At 45.4% G+C, this 27,684-nt stretch overlaps 1 protein-coding gene across 4 annotated transcripts in view; it reads right to left on the bottom strand.

Moving 5' to 3' along the window:
* Positions 1 to 27,684, bottom strand: part of WDFY4 (WDFY family member 4) — a 305,713-nt gene that overhangs the window by 33,196 nt on the left and 244,833 nt on the right. For all 4 annotated transcript variants that reach the window (XM_017885513.1, XM_017885510.1, XM_017885511.1 and 1 more), the window contains 4 exons: positions 7,437 to 7,479; positions 5,843 to 5,962; positions 3,107 to 3,224; positions 2,296 to 2,405 (listed from right to left, as the gene is read on the bottom strand). In XM_017885513.1, the coding sequence (XP_017741002.1) occupies positions 2,296 to 2,405; positions 3,107 to 3,224; positions 5,843 to 5,962; positions 7,437 to 7,479 (391 nt within the window). The remainder of the gene's footprint in view (positions 1 to 2,295; positions 2,406 to 3,106; positions 3,225 to 5,842; positions 5,963 to 7,436; positions 7,480 to 27,684) is intronic.

The following is a 27,684-nucleotide window of genomic DNA, read 5'->3' as shown; positions in this document are numbered from 1 at the left end:
TCCCTCGAGAGCTAAAATTCTTTTCCTAAGGAAAAGTGGAAGGTGGCTGGTTCTTTTGCTGGTTCAAAGGCTCAGGCCAGGTGTGACCCACTAGAGGAGTCATTTAAAAGTAAGAAAGTGTGACCCAATTCAGAAGCATGTGGAGACAGCCCGGGTGATTCCAACTTGGATGGGTCAAACTACCCAAGACAGATCTGAGCCCCAAAACTCAGTTACATCAGGGACTTCAACATGGGAGTCAAAAGGACTAGGTCACCAATGGCCCAAACTGGCTAAAATAAGCCTAAACCAGTGATTAGCTTCAAAGTGGCCATAGCCCAGATATCCCGTTGGTTCACAACACACCTGTTAGGTCTGGTTCATGCTAAGTTGGAATACTTTGCTGCAGTCCAGACTGCCTTAAATGATCTTAAACCAGAGGAGACCAGCCTGGACAAGTTCAGACCTGCTCAGATTAGATCTAGCTGATTGCAGAGGGAAGAAGGGAACTAACAGTGATTGATCACCTATGCAGCGTCAAGCCCCAAGCTGGGGGTTCTCTCCACATTTTCTCATTTAATCTTCTCGACAGCCTACAGCCCAGTGAGATGTGCATAATTAACCCTCATTTCCAGAGGTAAAATAACTTGCAGAAGATTTTGTATCTATGAAGTGGCAGAGCTGTGATGTAAATCTCACAGCTGAGGCTGTTTCTATTTCACTCTGTTTCCTCCCAATGTGAAAAGATTCTTAGCAACAGGTAGAGCTGGGGTTTTGGGCTGTAATGCAGCCTCCTGAAGGGGCAAGAGGGAACTCCGAAAGCATCCTGAACATTTAAACATTTAAATTCCCAGGATAGAAACCAGTGGCAGAATCCATCACTATCATCATCAACGGTGATCATCATTTCTTGTGGATTAATGAGCAACATCTGGACGGGATTCCTGGCATGGGGCGCAGCTCTGGGACCATTCGTTCTCCAAACCAAACTTACTTAAAATGCTTGTTGCCTGAGAAAGGCTCAGGGGAAGCACACTTATTATTTTTGAGTGAATTTCCAGGGAGAGGGGGTTATACAATGTCTAGACGAGTTATGCCGTCAAGGAGGCAGAAGGCTATGCCAAGAAACAGAAGACAGGAGGACATTTGCTCCTTATTTGGAGAAAGTGCCTTGACCTTGCCTACCCATTCCTGCCCCAGGGCTCAGTGTTGGCTTTAGTGCTAATGCAGGGTAGCCTTTGGTCTCTCAGGGTCAAGGTCCTCTGAGTGACCATAAAGAGTGACCTCACTGGTAAGGTCAGACCCAAACGCACAGTTCTTGGGATACCCAGGCTTTTCTGAGATGAGGCTTAGGTGTCAGAGCAAGTCTGTGTGTTCAGTGGCCTGTTGCCCACCCCAGTTCATGCCTTTCTCTCCACTGGACAATTGCAGGGTCTGGATTGGGGCAGCCCATACACCCTGTGCTATATTTACTTTAGAGTCAGCTGAGCCAGCTGGCCTATCTGAGAATTTTCCCCCATTCAAAAGCTGTGCCCTGGGATAAAGGGGTTCCTTGGAAGCAGGATCCCAGTGATAGGGTTGTGAGGGGAAGAGGGGAAAGGAGCTTCTCAGCACCGTCACAGCACTGCCCAAGAAAGACTGTGTCCCAGAAATCCCCCATGCCTTGAACACCAACCCGGCAACACTTGGACACCAGACTGGTCATGTACGATACAGGAGGCCCAACTAAATTTAAATTTCATATAAACAACCAATAATTTACAGTTTACTTGGAATTCAAGTTTAACTAGGCATCACGTAATTTTATTTTAAACCTGGCGACCCTAAGCTGGTATAATGGTCTGTTAGTGTATGGGTGGGTAAGTTGGTTTTGTCCTTCGAAGCCTTTCAGTTTGTCATTGGTACAGATTTATGCATTCCGATGTCTTGAGTCATATTCTTTTCATTGTTCCTTCTCGTATTTATTTTTCTAATCCTTGACCACCTGCCTTTCTAGTCCCCAAGCTTCCTGCTTTTTCTTTTTCCACTAAATCCTATTTATGCTAAATCATTTTTTTCATGTCTCATTTCTTATTTGTTAGAATCATTTTGCAAGACTTTGTTGGGCAGATGTGCAGGTGTAACTGAGGAAGAACAGTCTGCCTTGGCTGGGGAACCAGAATCCTGGAGCCAATGTCAACTGGAAATCACTGGCTAATGATTGAGTTTTTAGCAGAGGCATCCCGTCTTTGTTCAAGCCCAAGTCTTGGTCCGTGTGTGTGTGTGTGTGTGTGTGTGTGTGTGTGTGTGTGTTTACGGAGAGTGGCGGCTGCTCACCTGCAGAGCACAGAAGGCCTGGGTGAAGGGTGGCATCCGGACCAGGTAGGAGGCCACGATGATGGCCGAGGAGTAGTGAGTATAGTAGTGGCACTGGACGGTCATGTCTCCTGCAACAAAAACATATGCTTGAGGGCGGCTTCCCTACCTGTGCCCACGCGTGGCCGATAGGCGTGCTACCCTGTGTTCATGAACAGCGTTAAAAACATACATTCATTGACGTTTAGGAAGTGAACAGACCTAAAGAAAAACATTCAGGCAATAAGGTCACAGGTGGTATGTGAATGTGGGAAAATGTCTAAAGATGACATGTAGATGGACAAAGTTTGGGAACTAGAGTCACACAAATGCAGGCTCTGCCGTTTAGAGGCTGTGATCTTGAGCAAGTTGCTTAAACTCTGAGTTTCACTTTCCTTCTCTGTGAAATGGACTACTGTAATATATGAACACAGGTTGGCCTGCCCCTGGCAGAGAGAAAGTGCTGAATAAATGTTAGTTTCTTTTGCTATTGCCTGTCCCTAGGCATGGAGTCATTACCTCTTAGCATTATATTTCTCCAGCCAGGTTGCATGTTAGAATCTCCTGGGCTGTGCCACACCACGGACTTATTTAAATCCAAATTTCTAGAGGTGAGGCCCGGACATTCAGTATTTTCTAGAAGCTCCCCAGGCACTTCCTACCACCAGGTTAGAGTCATCTGTTCAAATGTAATCACTTGTAGGCTAGGTGACCACATTAATTGTTGTCAACTATCATTTCAGGGCATCCAGAAGAATAACACTGCACAAAAAATCAAGCTGGATCTACTCACCTTCAGTTTTCTCAACTTCTTTAAACCTCTGGATAAATTTCAGCTTCCTTTCCTTGGTCTGAGCCCCCATGGGCTTTGAAAGATCCCGGAAAGTCTTCGGATTCGCCAAGTTCAATGTCTAGAAGGCAGATGTGCAGCTGGAGTTAACTCCCCGGACCCGCTTGTGCCCTAGGAGTCATGCTCTTGAGTTTTATGGTTCTCTTTATTGGTTTACTGTCATTTGGTCTGACCTGCCTCTGGTGGTTAGCTGGCAGGCTGGGGTTTTATGGCCCCAGAGCCAGTGATCCACAAAGACTTAAAAAGGGAGAGATGAAAAATAAGAGGAGGGGAAGATTGAGTTCACACTCAACCTGTTCCAAGTTGACCCAAATCAGAACACGGCCTCCAGCTACAGAAAAGGTACTTTTAAAAGAATTTGTGTTATCTATGAGGCACTTGGCTCCTAAACTGCATTATGTACTCCAATAGTTCAGGGTCCTTGCTTAGAATCAAACTGATTTTACAGGAAGTTAGAAGTCATCTGTTCAGGGAGGAAATGAGAGGGACTTGCTCATTTTTCCTGGAGGTCCACTCTTTTCTTGGCAGTGAAAGCAGGCTGTGAGCACCCCTTCCCTCTCTTGGAATACACCACAGAGAAAACAGGACCAGTTTCAGGGCCACGTGCTCTGGGAAACTTTTTCTTTTGATGTTCTGCATGTTAGGAGAGGAGCCAAGAATTGCTGGGGTTTGCATTTCTTTATAGGGGGAGGTACCTGTGTATCTCTCTTTTCTTTTTTCTGAGACAGAATTTCACTCTGTTGCTCAGGCTGATGTGGAGTGGAGTGGTCATGGCTCACTGCAGCCTCGACCTCCTGAGCTTAAGTGATCCTCCCACCTCAGCCTCCCAAGTATCTGGGACCACAGGTGCGTGCCACTATGCCTCACTAATTTTTGTATTTTTGATAGAGATGGGGTCTCACTATGTTGGCCAGGCTGGTCTTGAACTCCTGGACTCAAGCAATCCTCCTGCTTTGGCATCCCAAAGTGCCAGGATTACAGGCATAAGCCACTGTGCCTGGCTCATAACCCTTTCTTTCACTAGCAGTGAATCCTCAATGTTCCACTGGGGGCCAAAGGTATCACTATCTCAAATGCCTGCAAAAGCCAGGGGGAAGCAGGGGCAAGAGTGAAACGGCCCCTCTTAAGATCCCAGTGAGTGCTAGAGGGGACACACGGAGACCAACACTCAGCTTTCACAATCTTGCCAGTTCAGAAAAATTCCTACTTGCCAGATCTCATGGTTTTCCAAAAGATATTGGAAATCCAGTTTTTTTAAAGGAGAAATCTCCTAATTTTTAAGAGTTGATAAATAATAAAGATTTTAAATACCTAGTATGACCTAAACAAAAAAGGCTTGCAAACCACCACTTTGCAACATGTGAGTAGATTTTGTGTCTGAAATGCCTCAGCCTCCGATGGACCATTAGTGCAATAAGCAGCAGCCAGTGCTAGTGAGAAATGTTTTGCTGCATTAAATGTCTTAAGAGGGGATGACAGGTCACCAAGGACTGACTCTCCCTCTCCCAAATCCTGAGGGTCTGCCATCCAAGTAGCCCTAGGCAGGACTGGCCAGGCTCATCTGAACAAGTGGCTCAGCCACCTTTCTGTATGTAAGTATGTGGTGCTTTACATACAGTCCAGCACCACTCCAGATGGCCAGAGCCCAGGTGGCCAGGACACTGCTCCATAGCTTGGTTATCCCCATAGGAGCACAGACATCACCCTGGTCCAGCTGTGGAGTTTTTCTCCCCATCCTTTCCCTGCCTGATGGGGCACAGGGGTGGAGGCTAAAAGAGATGAAGGATCTGTTTTTGTCATCTCACCATCAGCCTCCCCTGTCACTACACATCTCAGTCCAGATCTCAGATGAGGCCCAGACACCATCATCTCTGTTGCTGAACTCAAGCTTCAGGAAGAGTAGCTTGTCCTTTCTGTGTGTCTGTATCCCTGTGTCTCTCTCTCCTTTCCTCCCCAGACCCCTCTCCTGCACACGTTGATTTTAGGAACAAATTCCGTGGCCCACCTCGCTTGTGACTGCCTCTCCCCACAAGGGCTGACCCATGGCACCATGTTGGTAGATGCCATCAGGTGCCTTCACTGCAGAGAGTAAGCCAGGAGGCCCCCTGGGGTTCATGTTAGCAACTATGCTAGTTGTGTTGATCATTCCACAGCGGGAGCCAGGACAGGAACCCAGGCAGCCAAATACCAAAGGCCACGATGAGTTTAAGAGATCTAAGGCCGGGTGCAGTGGCTCATGCCTGTAATCCCAGCACTTTGGAGGCTGAGGTAGAAGAATCATTTGAGCTCAGGAGTTCGAGACCAGCCTGGACAACATGGTGAAACTCCACCTCTACTAAAAGTACAAAAAAAAAAAAAAAAAAAAAATTAGCCAGGCATGGTGGTGCACACTTGTAATCCCAGCTACTTGGGGGGCTGAGGCAGGAGAATCGTTTGAACCCAGGAGGAAGAAGTTGCAGTGAGCAGAGATTGTGCCACTGCACTCCAGCCTGGGTGATGGAGTGAGACTCCATCTCAAAAAAAAAAAAAAGAGATCTGAACTTCAGCAGCCATTAGGCCCAGGTACCCAGGTTCACATGACAGAAGCTCCTAGCAAAGGCTCTGCATACTGACTTAGGGTCTCTGTTATCAAGGTCTGAATGCCTGAGGGCAGCTGTGGGTTCCACATGAGGACCTTACCTCTGAGGTGTAGTCTGCGAGGACCCACGGGAACACTGGGTACTGCATGTAGTCATTGCAGGTTCTCCCAGCCACGGTGTTGAGGTACATGAGATACTCAAAATTGCTGATGTCCCTTTTCTACCAGAAGAGACAGAAAGGGGATAAACCAAACACATCTGATGCTCCCGCAAGGCCAGGGGTCCCACCCTCAGGCCTCAGCAACAGGCCCTGGCTCTGTCAGTGAGGACAGGCAGCCAGCCCCTCGGTCACTTTGTATACATCTCATGCATGAGCCAGCACCAACTCAGGGACCCACACACAAATTTCAGTATGAACAGAGGGAAGTATATTCGGGAAGCAAAGTCAGCAAGGAAAAAAACCCCAACGCAGTTCAGCATCCAACGCCAAGGGTAAGACATGCTTTGGTGTTAACGTTTGGATGCAGTACTCAGAAGTTGACTAAAATCATAGCACAAATGCTGGGGGTGAACTGACTGCTGACCTACTGATGGTTAGAAAATAAGCAGAGGGGCCATGGCAGTCCCAGGGACAGAGGCCCTCACTCCTGGGCTCGATAGTCTGTCTTCCTCTGGGACTTTGGGAACTGCCTATTCCCTGTCCCTGCCTGTTGGGGTGATGCTCACTCTTAAGGGCCCTCTGCCTCCAGATGAACAGTCGCAAATGGAGACAGGGTCCGTATTGGGAACAAAATCCACCAAGGCCGCTGAATGAGTGAGCAATCCAACATAGTCATCATCTCTGACGTGGGACCTGTATGCTCAGGGGCTCTCCCTTCCTCAGCCTGCCCCTTGGGAGAGGATTTTGGACCTGAGTGACTAAGACCTACTTTCTCATTGTCCTCCATTCTCTACAACTGCCTCTCTTAGGGTCTCTTCCTTTCTTTGAGATCCCTGGGCTGAACGTCAGCTTGTCCAGACTGGGAGCCACGTGTGTCTTCCAGGAACAAGAACTGACACCCATGCCCCACCCGCTATGTGGCTGTATACATGTGTATCTTCACAAATGGGGTGTGTGTACCCACTGGGAGGCATCCACCGTGTACAGGTGCGCACGTGCACACACACATGCACGCGCATTCCCCAGCTCTGACTCCAATGTGCAAGATTTGTCCTCCATCACTGAGATCCGGTCAGGGAAATATCTCAGACATTTTGGTAAATTAGAAAAATAAGATCCCGGCCAGGCACGGTGGCTCACACCTGTAATCCCAGCACTTTGGGTGGCTGAGGCAGGTGGATCGCCTGAGGTCAGGAGTTCAAGACCAGCCTGGCCAACATGGTGAAACCCTGACTCTAATAAAAATACAAAAATTTACTGGGCCTGGTGGCGGGTGCCTGTAATCCCAGCTACTTGGGAGGCTGAGGCAGGAGAATCACCTGAACCGAGGAGACAGAGGTTGTCGTGAGCTGAGATCACACCACTGCACTCCAGCTTGGGCAACAAGAGTGAAACTCCATTTCAAAAAAAATAAAAATAATAAATAATAAGATCCCTTCTTGGTTGATCCACACACTTCCTCTCCATCGCTGGGGCCTGGGCCATTCTCTGGTTTGCATTCCCAGAGGGCTTCCCTCTGGAGGAGCCACTGTACCTGCCACTTCTGCAGCATGGTCCTGTCGGAGCCGGGGTATCTCCTGTGGGACAGAAAACCATGTTGGTGACCAAATATACCAAGGCTAGAACACAAACAGGGGAGAGGTGGGGCTTGCCTGGGCTTCGTGGGGCCAGGGTGTTGAGGAAAGCTGTTGACATTGTTCAGGAGCAGGGGAGATTCTTTTCTACTCTGGGAGGAAGGAGAGTGCGGTGACAGAGTGGGGCCTGCTTCTGGTCAAGACCTGCTTGGTTCTGCCAGTTCCACTCTGGGTGACCTTAGAATTGTGCGACCTGGGAACCTGGGCACCTGCTCGTTCAGCCCAGCAAACACAATTCTGAGGAGCTCCTCAGGGTTTGCTGGGGGCCTGCACTGAGCTTCACGACAAGACTGGGGCCTGTGGGCAACTTGGGGTGGAGCAGAGAAGAACAGAAGAACTTGAACGAAGCCAGTGAGGATTGTGGCGGTTACCCGGCCTGGCCTTATTGGGTTTAGCATGGGTGGACATACAGAGGACATCACATCAACCCCTTTATTCCCTTCCCGCCCAGGACAGGTGTCCACCTCTACTGGATGACTTCAAAGATGGAAAGATTATCTCTGAATCAGGACATCGTGGGTAGTTTAAGTTCTTCCTTATTTCCAGGGGTCATTTACACCCATCCTGCTTCATTTTTAACCAGATCTCTGTCCTTTACCCCCTAGAGGAGTTTCAGAAGTTTGAGCGCTACTACCAGGTGGCCTAGGGCCTTCCCTACCCCATGCTGCACAGCATCAGTACCTTGAGTTGCCTCATAGTCCTGCTTTGACTCTTCTCCCTTGGGCCAGCTCCACCCTACCCTGAAACCAGGCCCCCAGAGCAGGTGGCATAGAGGAGAGAGCCAGACGCACGTTCCAAGAGCTCATCCTCCATTAGGGGCTGGCAGAACAGCCTGTGGCTGGGCCTCCGGATACGGTGGGTTAGCCCCCAGACCAAAGGCTCTCAGCCGAGGGACTCATCTGGCTAAAGGCTGCACCCTCTCAGCCCTGGAAGGAGACTGGGGTCTTTGCCCATCCTCTTCTTCACCTGGCACTGTGGGGCTAGGTGTAGCCCTAACATGGCAGACATCTACGGAGGGCCTGTAGGTTAACCTGGGCCCCCGAGCTAATGCAGACACATCTCAAAATCCTGCTGCCTCTCCAAATTATCCCATGTGTTGCCTATTTGCAAAAACAGTTTTGAGGACATGGTAAAATGGGTTAGTGAGTGACTGAGGGATTTGATTCTTGAGTTAAGAAGCACTAGGCATACACAAGCCACAATGAGAAGAAAAATCACTTATCTGGGCAAGCTGGAAACACAGGTCTGCTGAAGGGTGTGGGCTATTTCTCAGGACAGGAGAAAAACAGTCTTGCTTAGCCGTTGCCAGGGGAGGCTCCTTGTGTAGGGAATGTGTGAGCTGGGGAGATGCTGGGGGCAGAGTGTGGCAGGGGCAGAGTTGTTCAGTGAGAAGCCAAATACACTCCCTCTCTCCCCATTTATTTCTCCTAAGAAGCAAATCTGGATCAACCTGGACTCTACTTTTTAGACCCAGGTAGGGCATTAGAAATCCATGCAGAGACAGATGTACCCTTTCAAACCAGAGACACCCTGCTGGACTAACAGCTCATTAAACCTCTCTGCCATAACTGCCTATCACTCTTCATTTCCCTAACATGTGGAAATTCTGCATACAGTTCTAGACCTAATAATAACACTTAATTGTTTAACCTGTTAAAAAGTGTGAAGACTTTTTGCCTATTGTCTAACTTCCACAAGGGCCCAACGAAGTTACCATGATTTCCATTAACAGATGAAGATATGGAGGTGTGGGGCAAGGAGGTGGTGTACAGGCCAGGGCGGTGTAAAATTCATTGTTGGTGTCTACCCTCGGCCTGGCACAGAGCAGCCGGCATAAACACCGATACACTGACTGTTCAGAGCACCTGCCAGAACCAGACCTTGCTCCAGGGCCCTGACACTGAAGAAAACAAATGCAAACAAACAAAAATCTTCATCCTAGTGTATGAAAAGCCAGCTACCTGACAAACTAATCAGTGGCATATATTTGGCAGCATGACATTAAAAAATGAGCATTTGTAAATTGACCAGATTGTTATTGTACAAGCATGCCATAATATGAGGCTGTATATACATTAAAACTCTGAAAGTTGGCTGGGCACAGTGGCTCACGCCTATAATCCCAGCACTTTGGGAGGCCAAGGTGGGCAGATCAACTGAGATCAGGAGTTCGAGACCAGTCTAGCCAACACGGCAAAACCCCATCTCTACTAAAAATACAAATATTAGCCAGGCGTGGTGGTGGGCGCCTGTAATCCCAGCTACTCAAACCTGGGAGGTGGAGGTCGTGGTGAGTCGAGATCGAGCCACTGCACTCCAGCCTGGGTGTCAAGAGTGAGATTATGTCTCAAAAAAAGAAAAACAAACTGAAGTTTATACAATACAAAGTTACTGCCAGTTGCCAAAATTATGAGTCCTTTCAATTTTCATTTTATTTTTTCTTTTTCTTTTTTTGAGATGGAGTCTCACTCTGTTGCCCAGGCTGGAGTGCAGTGGCGGGATCTCAGCTCACTGTAACTTCCGTCTCCCGGGTTCAAGCGATTCTCCTGCCTCAGCTTCCCGAGTAACTGGGACTACAGGTGCATGCCACCACACCGACTAATGTTTTTGTATTTTTAGTAGAGACGGGGTTTCACTGTGTTAGCCAGGATGGTCTCGATCTCCTGACCTCATGATCCACCCCCCTTGGCCTCCCAAAGTGCTGGAATTACAGCTGTGAGCCACCATGCCCGGTCTGAGTGCTTTTAATTTTCATAAGGTTTTACGTACCTATATTTCAAAATGTATTTATCTTGTATATTTTCCTCTTTCAAATATTGATTTTATTCTTAGTGCTTTATGATTTTTATATTATTTAATTTCAATTTTAAATTATGTATTATATATATTCTAATTAGAAGTATACTGGGTAGTAGAATTTGAAGTAATTTTAAATTTTCTAGTCATCTTCATTCAGAAATTTATTTAAATACATTTGCTGTCTAAATTAAATTATGTATTTTATTTTTTGGACTTAAAACATAATATGGTGATGGTTATGTATTCAAAAATGTTATAGTTAGCGTTCATTTAATGATTCGTTTTGTTTTCATTTCTAAGTTGAAGTCATTTTATTTTGCTTTTTTTGTACTTTCCAAAATTTTTACTACTTAAATTTAATTTTGGATTCGAAATTACTTATTTCACTTATTTGCTAATTAATTTATTTTCTAATTTATGACTAGGTGGAAAATTTAGAGCATTTTAATTTCTTATTGCTACATGTACATTTTCTAGTTTTCTTCAATGCTTTATCATCTGTATAATAATTTTCATACTTAATTTGTTTTCCTCATTTTCTCAATTTCTGGAAATTTAATGTAACAAAAAAAAAAAAAAAAAAAACTGACAAAAAAAAGAGACCATAGATGCACAAATAGATAATTGCAGCCTTATTCATGATAATGCCAGGCTGGAAACAGCAGGAAAAGCAAAGCACAAGGCTCACTGCTGTATGTTCATTCAGGATGCAGATTTCAGAAACTACACATCAGCATTTAATGACATATAATCAAGTGAGAGAATATGATTACAGGGCTGTATGATTTTATGAGTACTGTAGCTACTCTGATTTAACAGTGGAAAAAGGGTGCAAAGAGAAACAAAAGAGTAAGAAATAATTAAATTCAAATAAATAGGTGAAAGACAGCCCTCTCAAAAACCAAAGAGCAGAAAAAAAAAATACTTGTACAAATTCAAAGAAAGGGGAGTGATGTTTCATGAATGCTATTAAAGTGAAATAGGTGTCTCTTTCAAGAGAAATGTGTGACTTTTTCCCTGTGTAGCCACATCCGCCTGGCCGTTGCCACGGACAGGGGCTCTGCCTTGATCCTCTCCCACTGACTGCTGGGTGAACCGGAGGAAAAGCCCAACTGCAGGAATCACAGCGGGTGAGCCCTGGGGTTCCCTCCTTGTGGCAGGCAAGCCAGCCTGTTGGGAAATTTGAGTGTCTTAGAGACCGTTTCAGCCTTGTGTCCTCTCACTTTGCAGGCTGGTGTCAAGACTGCTAATGACCTCCAGGTCCCAAGTCTCTTGTTGCTTGGTGACAAAGTTTCACAGTTGAGAAGGAGAAGCTGGGACTAGCAGGGTAAGTTTTGCTCGGGTGTCGGCCCTGCACTTATCAATTTACTTTAACTGTGCCAAACAACTGCTTGGATCTCTACTTTTTCTCTTTCTCCCCTTCTTTGAGTAAGCAGCTTTGGAAATGCCTGTTCTCCGAGTATGCTTTATTTACAAAGCCCAGACACCACCTAATGCATTATTTAGGAGAGGAGGAAGCTTGCCTGAGCCCCAGCCAGGAAGGGCAGCTAGCTGGGGCACAGTGGGCGTCCTCGGAGGCCAGGGCACAGGTGAGCCTGGGAAGGCAGGTGTGCGAGTCAGTGGCGCTTTGGGGATCACACGGGATCCTGTCTCCAACGTCTGGGTCTCCGTGGTGTTTTTGCTGCTCTACAGGCAGGTGGAGACGTGTTTGAACTGTTTGCTTTCACCCGACCAGTCACCCCTCTAAGGAAACTAAACTGTGACTGCTTGTTCATTCAGGAGGGTCCAGCCCAGCAGAACAAATCTGATTATTGTTTACTGTAATGGGGTTTGGAGAGCAATCTGTGTTTTAAGAAGTCTAGTGGTAAACTTTTTCTACAAGTTATCCTGAACACTAGAACCCACTAATAAGTGGTTAAGCCCTAGGCTGAGCTGGGCCTTGCAAAGGGGGATTCTTCATGGGACACACGGGAACACACTCCTCAAGTCGCAACTTTTATGACAGGTATAGTGGGAAAAGACAGGCCCTCTACTTAGAGTCTTTGTGACTCCACACAAGTTTCTCAGCCTCTCTGAGCCTCAATTGCTGTATCCCTCCAGTGGAGATGAAAATCGACGTGCCAGGCAGTTGTGACTCAATTGTAATGTCTATAAAATGCCTGGTCTGTAGTGGGTGGTCCACAGAATCCATACAAAGGGAGGAACCTCGTTTTATTGTGCTAAAAATTAGGTAGTGTCTTTGCTTTGCAAAGGGTCCAGCACATAATAAATTCTCCACGCATTTATCAACAACACGGATGCTATGTGAACCAAGTATGGAATAACACTCCCGGCCAATGAAATGGGGACTCAGAAAGGTTAAAAAACTTGTGCAAAGTCATACATCTAGGAGGACAGAGCTGTGACAGGCCTGTAAGCTGGAGTGATCACATGCCTTCTGGGTTTGAGCCTTAGTCTCCAGGGGAGATGAGAGGCACTGAGACAGCTTCTGTCCACCCTGCAGGGCCCCTGAGCCCTGTGGTTGTCTGCAGATTGGTTTGTTAGTGCCTGGTGCTTGGTGCCTCCAGCTTCCGCTTGGGCCTCCAGTGGTCTCTCACTGTTGCCCAGCATCAAGAGTGACTTCAGGCCCTTTCTCCCTTCCTATCAGTGGAGAGATGAGAGAGTGAAAGCTAGGTGATGTTTCCAGGCCCCTGAAACCCTAGAACACAAGGTGTGCAACTGAACCACGCCCATGTGTACTCTGCTGTCAGCCCCATTGCCAACTCTCAGCCCATTGCCAATGCAATTCACTGCCAATTTTTCAGTTTCTGAGCTCCGTACTGGTATCATATAATGGAACTCATCTCAGCCCCTAGAACTGGGTCTAATAACACATGCATGCTTCTTTTTCGGGGAGGGATGAGCCATAAGAATGGGGCTTGACCTGACTAGGAAGAAAGTTTCCCACAGGATCTAACTCAGCTCCTGCCAGCATCTGCAGAACATGATGAGTCAGGAGCTTCCTGGGCGGCCAAGAGAGCCATTGGCAGCCAAGAGAGCCATCCGACATTGTAAAGCCAAGCTTGCATGGAGAAGCCAGATGGCGGCTAAGTCCATGGGAAAGGGCACCAAAGGGATTCTGGCTCCAGTCGAGGTATGTGCCTTTGACTAGGCCCTGGGTGTTTCGTCTGTGAAGTGGAATGACCAGATTAAATGAGATGACACACATGAGGTACTTAGACTTTGTGCTGAGCAAAAGGAAGGAAAAGATACAGGAAGTGCTAGGCCCCTCTAGCAGTTCCAGCCTGCTCTTGAGTTTTCTCTTTGCCTGGTCCACATATACAATCTAGAAGAATGTTCCATCTACTCTGCTTCCACCACAGAGCCTGGATCCATATGGTCCCTCGTCCGCCATGCCCCACAGCACAGAATCCCATCCTCTCTTGCCTGCAGCTGGCCTGTCTCCATCACTCTCCTTCCCTGCCTCTGCTGCTTCCCTACAGCCAACGTTATCCTTCTAGAGGGCCTTATGTTGTCCCCTACCCATGAGCACACGGCCCACCTTGCGCTGCCCCTGCCCAGCTCTTCGCCCTCCCCTCCTTGACCTCCAGCTTACACCCTCTTGCTGTCAATTCTTTCCAAAATCCTTCAGTGTGGCTTCTTCTTAGTATTCTAGTTACAGCTCAGATGTCACCTTCTCAGAAAGGACCTCCTCACCCACCTCAGTCTGAGTTAGCAACATCCCCACCAATATGCCCTGTCTGATTTCGGCATTCTCTGTCACATCATCAGCTATTATTATTTGCAGAGCATTTACACCAACTGCAATGCTCCTTGTTTTTTTTTTTCTCTCTCCCTCTTTTTTTTCTCTGTCTCCCTCCTTTTTTTGGTTTTGCTTTATTTGCTGTCTCTTGAAATGGTAGCTTCATGACAAACACAAAAGTATAGCCTTGCTCACTGCATATCCACTGACTTGACCCATAGTACAACTCCAGTAGGAATTGCTGGACAGACAAATGAATGGGGAGACTGGACTGTAGCCAGCTCTAGAGATTAAATGTGAGTATAGGGATAATTATATCTGTAAGTAGCTATTATTATATTTCTTTTTCTGTAATCACTAGTAATGTTATTATTAATAATTTGTCAGTGCTTGAAAGGTTGCAAAGACTTCATATTTGGGAATCAGCAAAGATTGTTCTCCAACTCCTCCATCTGAGATTCCTGACCAGTGGGGAGTGGCCGAGAGCAGCTGGTTTGAGGGAGGTGATGGAGACGGTGCAGTCTGGTGACTCCACCAGCATTCCCCACCAGCATCCACCTCTGGTGGTAGAAGCCAGATGACTGTTTATTGAGTGCACACTGAACACTGGTCACCTAACATTTTTATCACCTCGTTCACTCGTCAAACAATGAGGAATTGACCAATCCATTTTGCAGAGCAATAAACTGGGCTCAGGCATGTTACGGGACTAAACCTGGGTTGGCAATGAAGGGGAGTGGGGCTCACTTCTATTTGCCTCACAGCTCCCATGCTCCCTGCAGCCTACCCACCTGCCTTTTCAGGCACAGCAGGAAAAAAAGGGATAGCTGGCATGACTAATGTGTGGGTGGCCATCCTATCTGGAAGCTGCCAGGGTGCTGCCCTGTCCTGACCACATCATTCTCAGCTCTCCTGGCAATAGTTATGCCTGTTTGCACAAAGTCCTAAGGAAAGCTATCTCTCTTATTGGGGGCAATGTCAAGTGCTTCAGTCATGATTTCAAATAAACCTGATAAAGATTCAAGGAGGAAAAGGAAATCTGAATTTAGGAAAAGTTTCTGCAGAAGAAATTTAGGATTAGACGTTGCAGCATTTTCTGAAAGACAAGGGTCTTCCATGCAAGCAGTGAGCCCAAACTACCCTTTTTCTCCACTAATCTGAAGCATTCTTTCAAAGAGTAGGCCAGTTTTCCCACAGTTCTTCACCTCTGGTTGGAGGTTGCAGGGAGAAAGTACAGCTTCTGCTTGACGTTTCCTCCCTACATTGCACCATAATATGGGCCACCCGCTCATAAGAGGCCACGTGTTGTTTATAGCACAGCCCTCCGTGGCTGGCTGAGGGTGGGCTGTCTCTGATAGAGTATCTCTGGAGGGAAACAGGAACAGCTGCCCTGGGCTGCCTGCTCCTCCCCCACTCTCAGTGGCCACCTCTTGCATTCCACTCTGTGACAGCATAAAGTGCCCACAGATGACCTAGTACAGCACTGGCTGCCTCAGGCAACCAGACTGTCAACCGGCTGCCCAATTCCTGTGTCTGCAGAGGTAGGGACACCTCTCAGGTATCCTCTATCTGCAACTGCCCCAGGCAAATCCAGCTCCAGTGAATAACCCCCACCACCACCCTGTCCTCTCCTGAATTCAGGTAATAGGAAAGGAAACGGAATCGTGTGTGTGTGTGTGTATGTGTGTGCGCGTGTGTTTGGAGTGTGAGTGTGCATGCATGTGTGTGAATGTGTGTTTGTAACTTTGTTTTCTGGTTAGAAACAGATTTTATATCTGTTGCAGAGCATTTAAAAACTATGTAGACATATAAGAAGAAAAGTAAAAAGAGCCCAGGACCATCACCTCCAGAGAGCAGTGTTGCTGATATTCTTGGCGCTCTTTCTCTCCTCTTTTCTGGGTGTAGGGGTGCATGTGTGCCGGAGAACACAGGGCTCACACGGACAGATGTTTTTTCACTAACATGACATCTTCAGGATTTTGCCTTTTGACATTTTTGGAAAATAATGTTTTGTTTTGTTTTAGTTTCTGTTTATTATTTCATTCTATGATTGCACAGTAATTATTTCATCACTTGTCTATTGTTAGATATTTGGGTTGTTTCTAATTTTTTTTACTATTTTAAATGGCACCATCATAAGCATGTTTCTATCAAAAGTCTTATTCTTATTTCCTGAAGGGAGATTCTTAGAAGAGTCCTCTATGTGTTCTCCATAGCCTGGTCCCACCTCTTCTCAGAGTACCAGCCGTTTCCTTGCTTCATCTCGTCTCTTTGCCTTGGCTCCCATCCTTCTCCCCTTGGCCTAACCTAGGTAAGGTGGCTTCAAGTGCGATGCTACTGACCACTCTCCAGCCCCCTAGTGCACTTGTTCTCATGGTCAAACAATCCATCGTGCCATCATCTGCATCTATTTGGAAAGCATCTCTGTCTCCAAGAGGGTACACACTCAGTGACCAACAAATATTTTGTGTGCAAATGACAACCTGAGTTTTCCCGAGGGACCTCTCCCTTAAAACATATTCATGTACTGGAACTCTTTTAACAGTACATGTAAAAGCAGTGAGTCAAGTTGATTATGCAGCAGCTGACTCTCAGCTATGAATCTGGGACAAAGCTGAGAGCTGAGACCCTTTCTGAGGGCATGGAAATCGGGATTGACCTTGGAAGCACCTAGAATGTGTCTATTAAACTAGTATTGACCAAGGGCCTACTCTGTGCTAGGAACTGAGATGGACAAGTGGACAAGACAGGCCATGTGTCCTGGGGTAGGTGGGGGAGGGGAACGGGGGATAGATAGTAAATGCAAGCATAACAAGTAATGCATCATAAACTACATTTAGATGCCAGATGCTATGGAGGAGAAGTGCAGAGAAATAAGGGGCATCAGTGTGTGGGGGAAGGTCAGTCTGCATTATTAATTGGGGGTGGATGGAAGAAGAGGTGTCGAGTCTGATGCCACAGTCTGGACCCTGAGTGTCCACAGGAGGCCAAGGCTGTCAGCCCAGCCGGAAGAGGCTGTGGTGGAGCAGCTGGCTGGGAGCTGGGTTTGGGATAGGCAGGGTTTGAGATGCTTATCATCATCCAAGGAGAAATGCTAAGTAGGCAGTAGGCTAAGCAAGTCCAGAATTGGGGAGCAAGGTCTAGGCAAGAAGCAAACACTGGGGAATTGTTAGTGTATAGATCATATTCAAAGCAATGAGACTAGGTGGGCTCACCCCAAGGCAGTGAGTGTAGACCAGCACGATGAGTGTAGGCAGAGAGGAGGAGCAAGGGGCTTGGCCATGGCCCTTAGGGGGCACATGGCAGAGGCAGCCTCTAACCCACTCAATCAACTCCTTCCTATGCCTGGGCTATTTCCACTGCCCCCTGATGCCTACACTCACTGGCCTGGAGTGTAGGTCCAGGACATGGTAGCTTCCTGCTGGAGCCCAGAGGCTATGAGACCAGTCCAGTGCAATCCCATGCCTGGTACCAACCTCAGGACTGGGTTTCTCCTGTTTATTTACTTACCTTTTATTATGCCTCCTCCCACCCTCCCTTCCTTTCCTCCTTCCTTCTTTCTTCCTCTGTCCTCCTCCTCTCCTTCCTCTTGTTGTCCATCCCCTCCTCTCTGCAATGAGGCCTTTCCACTGGATGTTTCCTCCATCTGAAATCCTCTGCCTGAATTCTCACTTTCTCTGCTCTCTGCTCAGGAATCATCTGCTCAGGCCCCAAAGAGGGCCCTCCTGGCCTCCCCTTTCTAAAAAAGCACATCTTCCAAGTCTTCTCTTCTACTCTATGTCTCTATCCTGACTCTTTCTTTTTTTTTTTTTTTTTTTTTTGAGATGGAGTCTTGCTCTGTCACCCAGGCGGCAGTGCAGTGGCGTGATCTCCGCTCACTGCAAGCTCTGTCTCCAGGGTTCATGCCATTCTCCTGCCTCAGCCTCTCCAAGTAGCTGGGACTACAGGCGCCTGCCACCACGCCCAGCTAATATTTTTTGTATTTTTAGTAGAGATAGGGTTTCACCGTGGTCTTGATCTCCTGACCTTGTGATCCGCCCGCCTTGGCCTCCCAAAGTGCTGGGATTACAAGCATGAGCCACCGCGCCCAGCCTATCCTGACTTTTTCTAACATCCATCATCTTATTTTTGCTTGATTCTTCTTCTAGAATGTGAGCAGGACCTTCACTTTGTTTGCTGCCTGGAACAGTGCCTCGTTCATAGCAGGTTTTCAACAAATACTGTTGATGAGTGAATGACTTCAAAGGACCATGGGAAGTTCAACTGTGTCCTTAGAGTTGACCTTCAGCATTCTTCTTCGCAGTCATTTCACACCTTCCCAGGTGGTAGGCGGTCAGCAAAGCTGCCGCAGAGCTGCGAGCTGTCCTGCACCAGACAGGGTGCTACAGTGGACTCTGGGCTGTGTCGCCAGTGGGCTCTCACCAGAACTAGAGGGTGTGCAGTGCAGAAAGAACTCCATGTGAGGAGATGCCCCAGCATGATATGAGGGGGCCTGTGCAGCTCAAAGGAACAATGTGTCCTCTTCCCCCCAGGATAAATTAACTGAACCCTGCACTCAGGGAGGCGGGGGTCACAATCCATAAGGACGCTGGGCTGCAGGGTCTGAATGGGGTTTCTACTGGGCTGGCACATGGAGTCCAGGTTCCCCAGTTGGTCAATCATGTGGTCCCATCCATGCTGCTGCCTCCTGTGCCAACCCCCACCAACACACACACACACACACACATACGTCAAAACCAAAGCCTCCAAGGGCCATGCGTTGCCCTCCCCTGACCTTGGGGAAGCAGCCACTTTTACATCCTCTTTACAGGAGTTCAAGCTGAAGCTTGTGGGATTCAGGAGACCATCCAGGGTCATGGGAAAGGTAAACGGGGGGCTGGGCACACCCACCACAGCCAAAGCCCTGGCACATTTCCCCTGCCAAGCTGCTTCTCTGAGGCCCAGTTTCCTAATCTGCGGGAGGAGAGGAGCTGTGAGGAGAAAACAGAATAACACCTGTCTGGCAATAGCAGCGCTTAAAGCACATTGGGTGGAATGGAATCACTGCTCACCTCATGGGCTTCAAAGGGGCCAGGTCTGCCTTTGGTTCTTCGACTTTTGCTTCTGTTGAGGTTGGTTTGTGTGTTTTGAACGTAGGGTGGATGAACAAGCCATTTCTAGTCTGTTACACTAATCATCTTAATATTTTATTTTAATTGTAAGCCACCTATTCCCTTTTGTTCCTTTAACAAATCCAATTAAAACAGAGTACATCCAGAATTACAAAATAGATGCTATTAAACCAATAAGAAATCATAATCTTTTGTTATTGAGCCATGTGACCTCCTGGGAACTTTTGCTCCAAATAAAAGCTGAATTCTTATTATCCGCTAGGGGAAAGGGGGCAGTTTGACAGCTAACAGCTTTCCAGGCAGCACATGTGCAGAGCTACGCTGGTGCTAAGGATAGAGAAGTAAATAATACTAGGGGCAGACAAAGCTATAAATGCATAATATCCCAGTAAGACACTTAGAGCTGGGTTGATCAAATTAACCAGATAATTGCCAAATGAAGTGAACCTGAGAAATTTTTATACAGACACTCCATTTGCTACTTTATAGGCATGAGGTTGGAAGTTTTGATGTAATGGGAAGAACATACCCCACAGAAGTGCTGGAATAAGGTGGCTGTGTGAGCTTGGACAAACTCCTCACACAACTTCCCTCCCCACACCACCCAGAATAGGAGGGATATTCCTACCACAAAGGAGAATGGTACGGATGACTGAAATGGCAAAGGAGAGGTCACTTTATGAAGACACAGGCATGATGTACCTCTTAGCGTGGTTCTGAGGATGTTTAGGGGCAGCGGGGAGGGTGCTGGGGGGAGCATCATTTGACCAGCACATAGAGACAGCTGCTGTTTGGCAACAGCAGAAGTACCTTATGAGAGGTTAGACTTTCAAGTGAGCTCACATGGTAAAAATCAAACTTCTGGTGGTCTGGATACAGCCACCCCGATACAGGGGCACTACAGCAGCCTGCAGCCCTCCAGGGCAAAGAGGTCACTGCCTCTCTGGTGAGTACCAGGGAATGCAGTTGACTGATGTCCCTGGGCGATGCTACATGAAAACCCTGTGTCTTTGCACTCTTGACTCACACTCCATGTGGCAAGGCATTCACATTGCATTGGGCCTGCAGGGACTGGAGGAACTGAGAAACAACCAGGTCCTGCCTCCATTGCCACTCACTTGGGGACACATGCCTATGAAGTGAACTGGCTCGTGGCATTATGTGTGCCCCATAAACTGTTTCTCTTTCTCTCTTTCATTGTCAATTGCTAAGCTCTTACAGTTAAATGACTCCATTAATGCTATTAAAATATCAGTAACATTCATACTATTTGTACATATTTAGATATATACCCACATATATATGGTACATCTATGAAAATGAATATCCTGCATATTGGCCCCTGGACAGTGAAGTGAGCAGGCAATGGGTCACGCTGAAGCAATTTCTTCAAGAACCTTATTTGCCTATGGTCAGTTCCTCCAAAAGGCCAGTGGAACATCTGCATTACTGAACCTCTGCAGGGATTTTGGCTAAGGCTGCCTCTCTGTCTCCTCACTCTGTTGAGTTGGCTGGCTGCTTCAGCCAGAGTGCACACCGTTCTTCATTTAGCAGACTCTCAAGGGGTGACATTGCAGTTCCCAGGCCAATCCATGCCAAATTAGAATGGACTTGAGCAAGTGTCTCATCACCCAGAGTTCTGGGGACTCTGACATTCCTTGGTTCCAATGTCAGAGATTCCAGCAAAACAGGAACACCCTTCCTGAGGCCTGGGGCCATGGGGGGCCAGTGGCCTTCCTTAACCTACTGTGCAGAAGTGGGTGTGGCTTTCAGCCTGAGAGTCGTAGGATTCCAGGATGGCTTCCTCTCCTTGGAGGCAGTGGGGGCCAGCAATGTACCCCCAGGATGAGGCATTTGCCACTGCTGGAGCACAGGCAACAGAGGGAGGAGAGAGAGAGGTGGCACTGTGTATAGAAAGATTGTACACCAGCTTGCGCATCAGACACATCAAGGTTTGACTTTGACTGTACTCTTTGCTGCCTGTGTGACCTTGGGGAAGTCACTTAACTTCTCTGATCTCAATTCTCTTATGGTAAAAATAAGGTTGATATTTTGCATAGCTGACCTGGAGATTAAACATACATGAAGGAGCCAGCAGCATGTTTGAGGCAATTACTTTGATACCATGAGTGAATGATAGAGAGGGGCTCTTGACATTGGCAGTATTTCCAAAATTGATGTCAGAAGTCCCCCCAAACCGTGGAGTCCCTGTAAGATTCCAGCCCCTGCTTCTGCATCTCTCCTGCCATCATCCCTCCATCAGCTCTGCCCAGAGTGTGGTGGAGCTATTGCTGTGAGCTGCACTGTCATCTCTGTACCTCTAATCTGTCCCTTTCTAGCAATCTGTCCTTCTGCCCACAGGGAAGCAGGGCTCACATTGGGGCAGTTAGCGGAAAAAACAAAAACAGTTTATGTTTATACTCCCAAGGAAGCTATATTCCTAAATCCAGGTAACACTGCAGAACAAGTAGCACAGTACACAGTTTCTGGCCCAGAATGATCTTTGGACAAGGGGTAATTCTCCAAGCTATGCCCGAGTCAAAAGTTCATGCTGATTTCAGAAGCCTGCCCGGAGGTTCTCAACACACCCATTACAGACACAGGACTCAGAATGACAGTGCAGGTCTCCACCTCCCATGGATTTCATCTGTGAAGATACAGCTCCACCTCTCTTTAGAGGGAGCATGACCATTCTGGGAGGGGGCAGAGGACACAGAGAGTGATCTGAAGCCACTCGGGAGGTCACAGTTACATGAGCTGGCCTGTTACATGCCCAGTAAATATAAGGGTCGGGAGAGAGGACAAATGCAGTTACTTTTGAATGAGTGAGTTGTTGAGGGAAGTTTGTATCATTTCCTCTTAAGGGATGACCCACAAGTGAAAGATATTTCTCATCCACATGACATGAAACTTCCTATAAAGCTAGTCCCAAATACTGGCTGTGAAACGTCAGTGCCTTTGGGGGTTTCAGTTCCATGTGTCTATCCTGTATCTCAATGGGTCAGTTGAAAGAATGAAATTATTATTGTGAGATTGTGTTGGCAAGCTATTTAGGGATGTCAGATATATGGAAACAAAGTCAGTCTTGCTTAAAATTGTAGTCAAAGATACTTGAGTGTGAAGCACCGGACAAATTCTAGTATCATAATGACAAGGGTCTTACAACTGGAAATGCTTGCAAATATTTGGATGACATTAATATATTGGTTGCCATTACTTTTTTAATTTAGATATCCATGGGGTGTCCCACCATGCTGTTTGATTCACAATGACTAGAGAGAAAAAATTAATTAGAAATTAAAGTCAAACCAACTGGTCCACTTTTTCCAAAGTATAAAAACCAATTGTACAAGAACAAAAAGACACAGTACATTTAGAAACCTCTTATATTTGAGCTGCTAAGCTGTTCAAGTGGAATTAAATCTATTATCCATCAAACCACACGTAAATGCATCCATTCATCTGTCTATTCACCCATCTATCTGCTTATCCACTTACATCTTTCTATAACTATCAGCTTCCCTTGTGTGGGTTGATCCCACTCTGACATTTCAAGAATTCTATGAAATGATACTAGGCCATCTAGCCAGTTTGAAACAGATGATCAAAAGATCATCTGTTTCTCCCTTCTTTTGCAAACTCTTACCCTGGGTAGGAAGTGGCTCCATAGAGTTGGATAAGACAAGGCCCATCCCTGGTCTCTGGGGGCTCTGAGATGGGGCTTCTGGCACTGGGTCTGCTTCTAGTGGTACTGGGCAGCTTAGGGGGTCAGGATGGACCCTGAGCCACACAACACACTCTGCCTTCTATAACTGAGAGCAAGGGTCCCTGCCAGGGTCGGGTGGCCCCAGGGGGAAGCGCAGAGAGGGTGGAAGTTCACCATGCCCCATCTGGCCCCAGGGCTGCCTAGGGACCCAGACTCCCTGGGGAGGTGAAGTACATTATCCCACTCAGCCCTCACTTTACCTTGAGGTGATTAATGGGCAGGCTTGGAGCCAAAGGGCCCTTTGGAGAGAGGCTCCTTAATGGAGGAGTTCTCTGTAGCCAGCTCTGCGCTGCTCATCACCATTCATCAGAGCTGGGAGGGCTTCTTCTCACAGTGTGGGTGGGCTGTGGGCAGCAGGCACAGCTGGGCCCAATTGGCTGGATCTCCTGTCTGCTGGAAACACCCCTTCCTGTCCAGGATTCTTTCTAACCCATGCTCAGTGTGTTTGGACTCCCTGAGCTGAATTTTATCTTACATAGTAGAAGAAAACCAAAAGGCAGCCCAGGTTTTCAGTGTTTAGGGGATTCTGGTGGCCAGAATCAGTGAAGATCTAGATTTGAACTATTTCAACTTGAGGACCAGGCCTCTTTACTGTTTATCTGTGTTGCTCAGAGGCTTGATAAATGGTAGGCACTCAATATGCTCATACAGTGAGTGAACAAATGAATGAATGCTTGAGTAAGCACATGGACTTAGCTTAAATCAGTCCCAAAGGACTAATAATGACCACAGAGAAATGAAAATTTACTGATTGTTTAGGCCCACGGGATAGGGTCACCAGAACTATGTGATTATTGGGATATATATATATATACTAAAACTATTTGTTATTTATCTGAAGCTCAAATTTTACTGAGGATTCTGCAATTTTATTTGCTAAATCTGGCAAATCTACCATGAGGAGAAGCCATTGATAAACATCAGATGAGTGCATAGACTTCCCTAATCTCAATTCATCTCTTGTCAATGAAGATTTCAACTCAAGCAGAGCAGACAGTTTTTCTGACATGCCAGCTTGTGAACAGCTGTTCCCTGTGGAACACATCCCCCTGGTGCATATACCAGGGAGACATACACATTGGACCACAGTGGTGCCCAGATGGTACCTATCTGGATGCCTTTTCAGGGGCAGAACTGGGTTGTGTGGGGGCGTAACAAAATCACAGACTTCCAACGTGGGACGAGCCAGCAGGCACAATGAGAGGAACAGAAGTAGAATATGGAGTCCCAACCATTTTGTAAAGTTTTTTCAAAAACAATTTTTAAAAAGTGTGTCTACAGTAAAATTGCCTCTTTGGGCACAGTTCTCTAAGCTTTAACAGATGTACAGATTCATGTAACCACCATCACTGTGGGGGTGCAGGCAGTGACACCAACCCAGAAAACTCGCTTGTGCCTTTCCCTTCTAGTCAAGCCTTTCCCCAACCCCTAATCCCTGCAACCACAGATTTGTTCTGTACCTAAAGTTATGGCTTTTTCAGAAGGTCACATAAATGGAATCATTCCATTCATGTAGACTTTTGAGACTTTTTTTATTAGGCAAAATGCTTTAGGGTTCATCCAAGTGGTTGCATGTATCAGTAGACTTTGTGTTTAGTAGTATTCCATTACCACAGTCCTCACTTACCTGCAGGTTATATGTTCTAAGACCCCCATTGAATACCTGAAACCACTATAGTATACTATGTTTTTCCTGTAGGAAAACTATGATAAAGTTTAATTTATGAGTTAGGCACCGTAAGAGATGAACAATGATAATTCATCATAAAATAGAACAATTTCAACAATATACTGTTCTCAACTTCACAGATAGAAGATTCATTCTTGCTGTAGATGTTAGCAACCTCAGCATACGATTTGTTTTTTTCCCCAAGTCAAGAACTTTCACCTTTTCACTTAAAGGAAGCACTTTAAGGCTTCTCTCTCTTTGGCCTATCTGAGCTACCAGCATCACTACTCACTACCAGGACAGCTACTGAGTGATGAACGGGCAGCTAGCATTTACAGAGTGAATCCACTGGAAAAAGAGATGATTCAAGTCTGGGTGGGATGTAGCAGGATAGCCTGAGATTTCCTCATACTACTCAGAACAGTGAGCAATTCAAAATGTATGAATTTCTTATTTCTGGGGTTTTCCATTTAATATTTCCAATCTGGGGAACTAAAAATGTGGAAATGGAAACAGCACATAAGGGGGACTACTGTACAGTATTAGGAATCCACCCATTGAAGGATATTTATTATTTTTCTGTTTGGGGCAATTATGAATAGAGCATCTATAAACACATGTGAACAGGTTTCAGTGTGAACATGGACTTTTACTTTTCTAGGGTAAATACTTAGTCGGGGAAATGCCAGATGATATAATAACTATATGGTTAATTTTGTAAGAAATTTCCAAAGTGTTTCCCAAGAGGCTGTACCATTTTGCATTCCCATCAGCAAGGAATTAGAACTCTAGTTGTAGTATCTCCTTGCCAAAACTTTGCACTATCGATTTTTGTGTTTGTACATTTCTATATTGAAATGTATCTTTAAATCTTCTGGACATTAAAAAAAAATTGTATTGCTTGCTTTCTTACTGTTAAGTTGAAAAGATCCTTATAGATTTTGGATACCAGGTATCTATGATATATATGATTTGTACTGTTTTCTTCCAGTCTGTAGCTTGTCTTTTCACGCTCAACATTTTTTTTCACAGAGCTCTTAATTTTGTTCAACTTGTTAATACCATCTTTTGTAAATTGTGCTTTTGCATTTACTCAAAGTCATGAAGATTTTCTCCTTCATTTTCTTTTCAAAGTTTTATAGTTTTACATTTTACATTCAAATCTGTGATCCATTTTGAGTTAATGTGAGTTAATTAGGCCAAGGTTTAATTTTTTGCATATAAATAATCAATTTCAACACCATTTGTTGAAGAGTTCATTGTTTCTCCATGGAACATCCTTTGACCTTTTGTCAAAAATCAATTGACCATTTGGCCATGTTTGTCTAGATCTATTTCTGGACTCTATTTTTTGTTCCATTGACCTATCTACCTGTTCTATCACCAATAATAGCACATGCTGTAACTATATGGTAAATTTTAAAATTGGGACGCATAATCCTCCAACTCTATTATTGTTTTTCAAAATTATTTTCTATTTCTAGTTTCTTTTCCTTTCATATAAATTTTAAAATCTATTCATCCATATATGTAAATAATCCTGCTGTAATTTTGATTAGACCAATTTGGGGAGAGTTGACATGAAGTCATCCAATTCATGAGCATGGTATATTTCTCCATTTATTTAGATCTTCTTTGCTTTCTTACATCAGCATTTTATAATTTTCATTATAAAAATCCTGCAAATTTTGGTTACTTATGTGAAATATAGAAGTATTTTATTGTTTGGAGCATTATTATTTTTCATAATTCAGTTTCCAATCGTTAATAGCTTGTATATGGAAATGCAATGGGAGTTTTGTGTGCTAACCTTGTATCCTATGACCTTGCTAAACTCACTTATTAGTTCCAAGACTGTTTTTTAAATTCTGTGGGATTCTCTATGTGGACAATCATGACATCTGTGCATAAGAACAGTTTTATTTCATTCTTTTCTGTCTGTATGCCTTTATTTTTTTGCATTCTTGCACTGGTTAGAATTTCCAAAGTAATATTGAACAGACATAGTGAGAGTGTGCTGTCTTGTCTTATTCCCAAACTTCAGACGAGAACCTTCAGTCCTTCACCAAGTATGATATTAGCTCTAGCCTTTTTGTGGATGTCCTTTAGCCAGATAAGGAAGGGCCTTTTGTTATCAGTTTGCTGAGAGTTTTAATCACTAGCAGATGTTAAATTTGTCAAATGGTTTTTCTGCGTCAATTGATAAGATCTTTTTTTTCTTTTTAGTCTGTTAATATGGTATGTTACATTAACTGACTCCCATGTATTGAGTAATTTTGGGTTGTCATTTATATACTTTTTACATGTTATTGAATTCAATTTGCTAATACTATGTTGAGGATTTTTGTAACTATGTTCATGAAGAATATTGATCTGAAGATCTCTTTCTTATATTGTTTTTGTGTGATTTTAGCATCACAGTAATGCTGACATCAGAAAATAAGTTGAGAATTGCTCTCTACTCTATTTTTTTTGAAAGAGATCATATCAACTTGCTAGTATGTCTTCGCAATTGATTGAATGTTTGTGTCCCCCAAAAATCTGTGTTGAAACTGTAATCTCCAGTGTGATGGTATCAGAAATTGAGGCACTTAGATCATGAGGAAATTAGATCATGAGGGTGGAGACTTTATGGATTTATGCCCTTACCAAAAGGGGCCCCAGATAATTGTTTTGATCTCTTTCTACCATGTGAGGACACAGCAAGAAAACATCTATGAACCAGGTAACATGCTCTCACCAGATGGCAAATCTGTCAATGACTTGATTTGGACTTCCCAGCCTCTGGAACAGTGAGATATAAATTTATGTTGCTTACAAGGCAAATAGTCTATGGTACTTTGTTTTAGTATCCTGAGTGGACCAAGACAGTCTTCTTTAAATGTTTGACAGAGTTTAACGATAAGACCACTGGGCTTCGGGTTTTCTTTTTTGAAAGGTTTTCAACCACGAATTCCATTTCTTCAATAAATGGAGGTCTATTTGGGTTTTCATTCCTTCACAAATATTTAGTAATTTTTAGTTGATCTTATCTAAGTTCCTTTTTTTTTTTTTTTTTTTT

This window comes from Rhinopithecus bieti, unplaced genomic scaffold, assembly GCF_001698545.2.
Source record: "Rhinopithecus bieti isolate Rb0 unplaced genomic scaffold, ASM169854v2 scaffold_15143, whole genome shotgun sequence".
Classification (NCBI taxonomy): Eukaryota; Metazoa; Chordata; class Mammalia; order Primates; family Cercopithecidae; genus Rhinopithecus; species Rhinopithecus bieti.
This window is presented reverse-complemented; position numbering and strand designations above follow the sequence as displayed.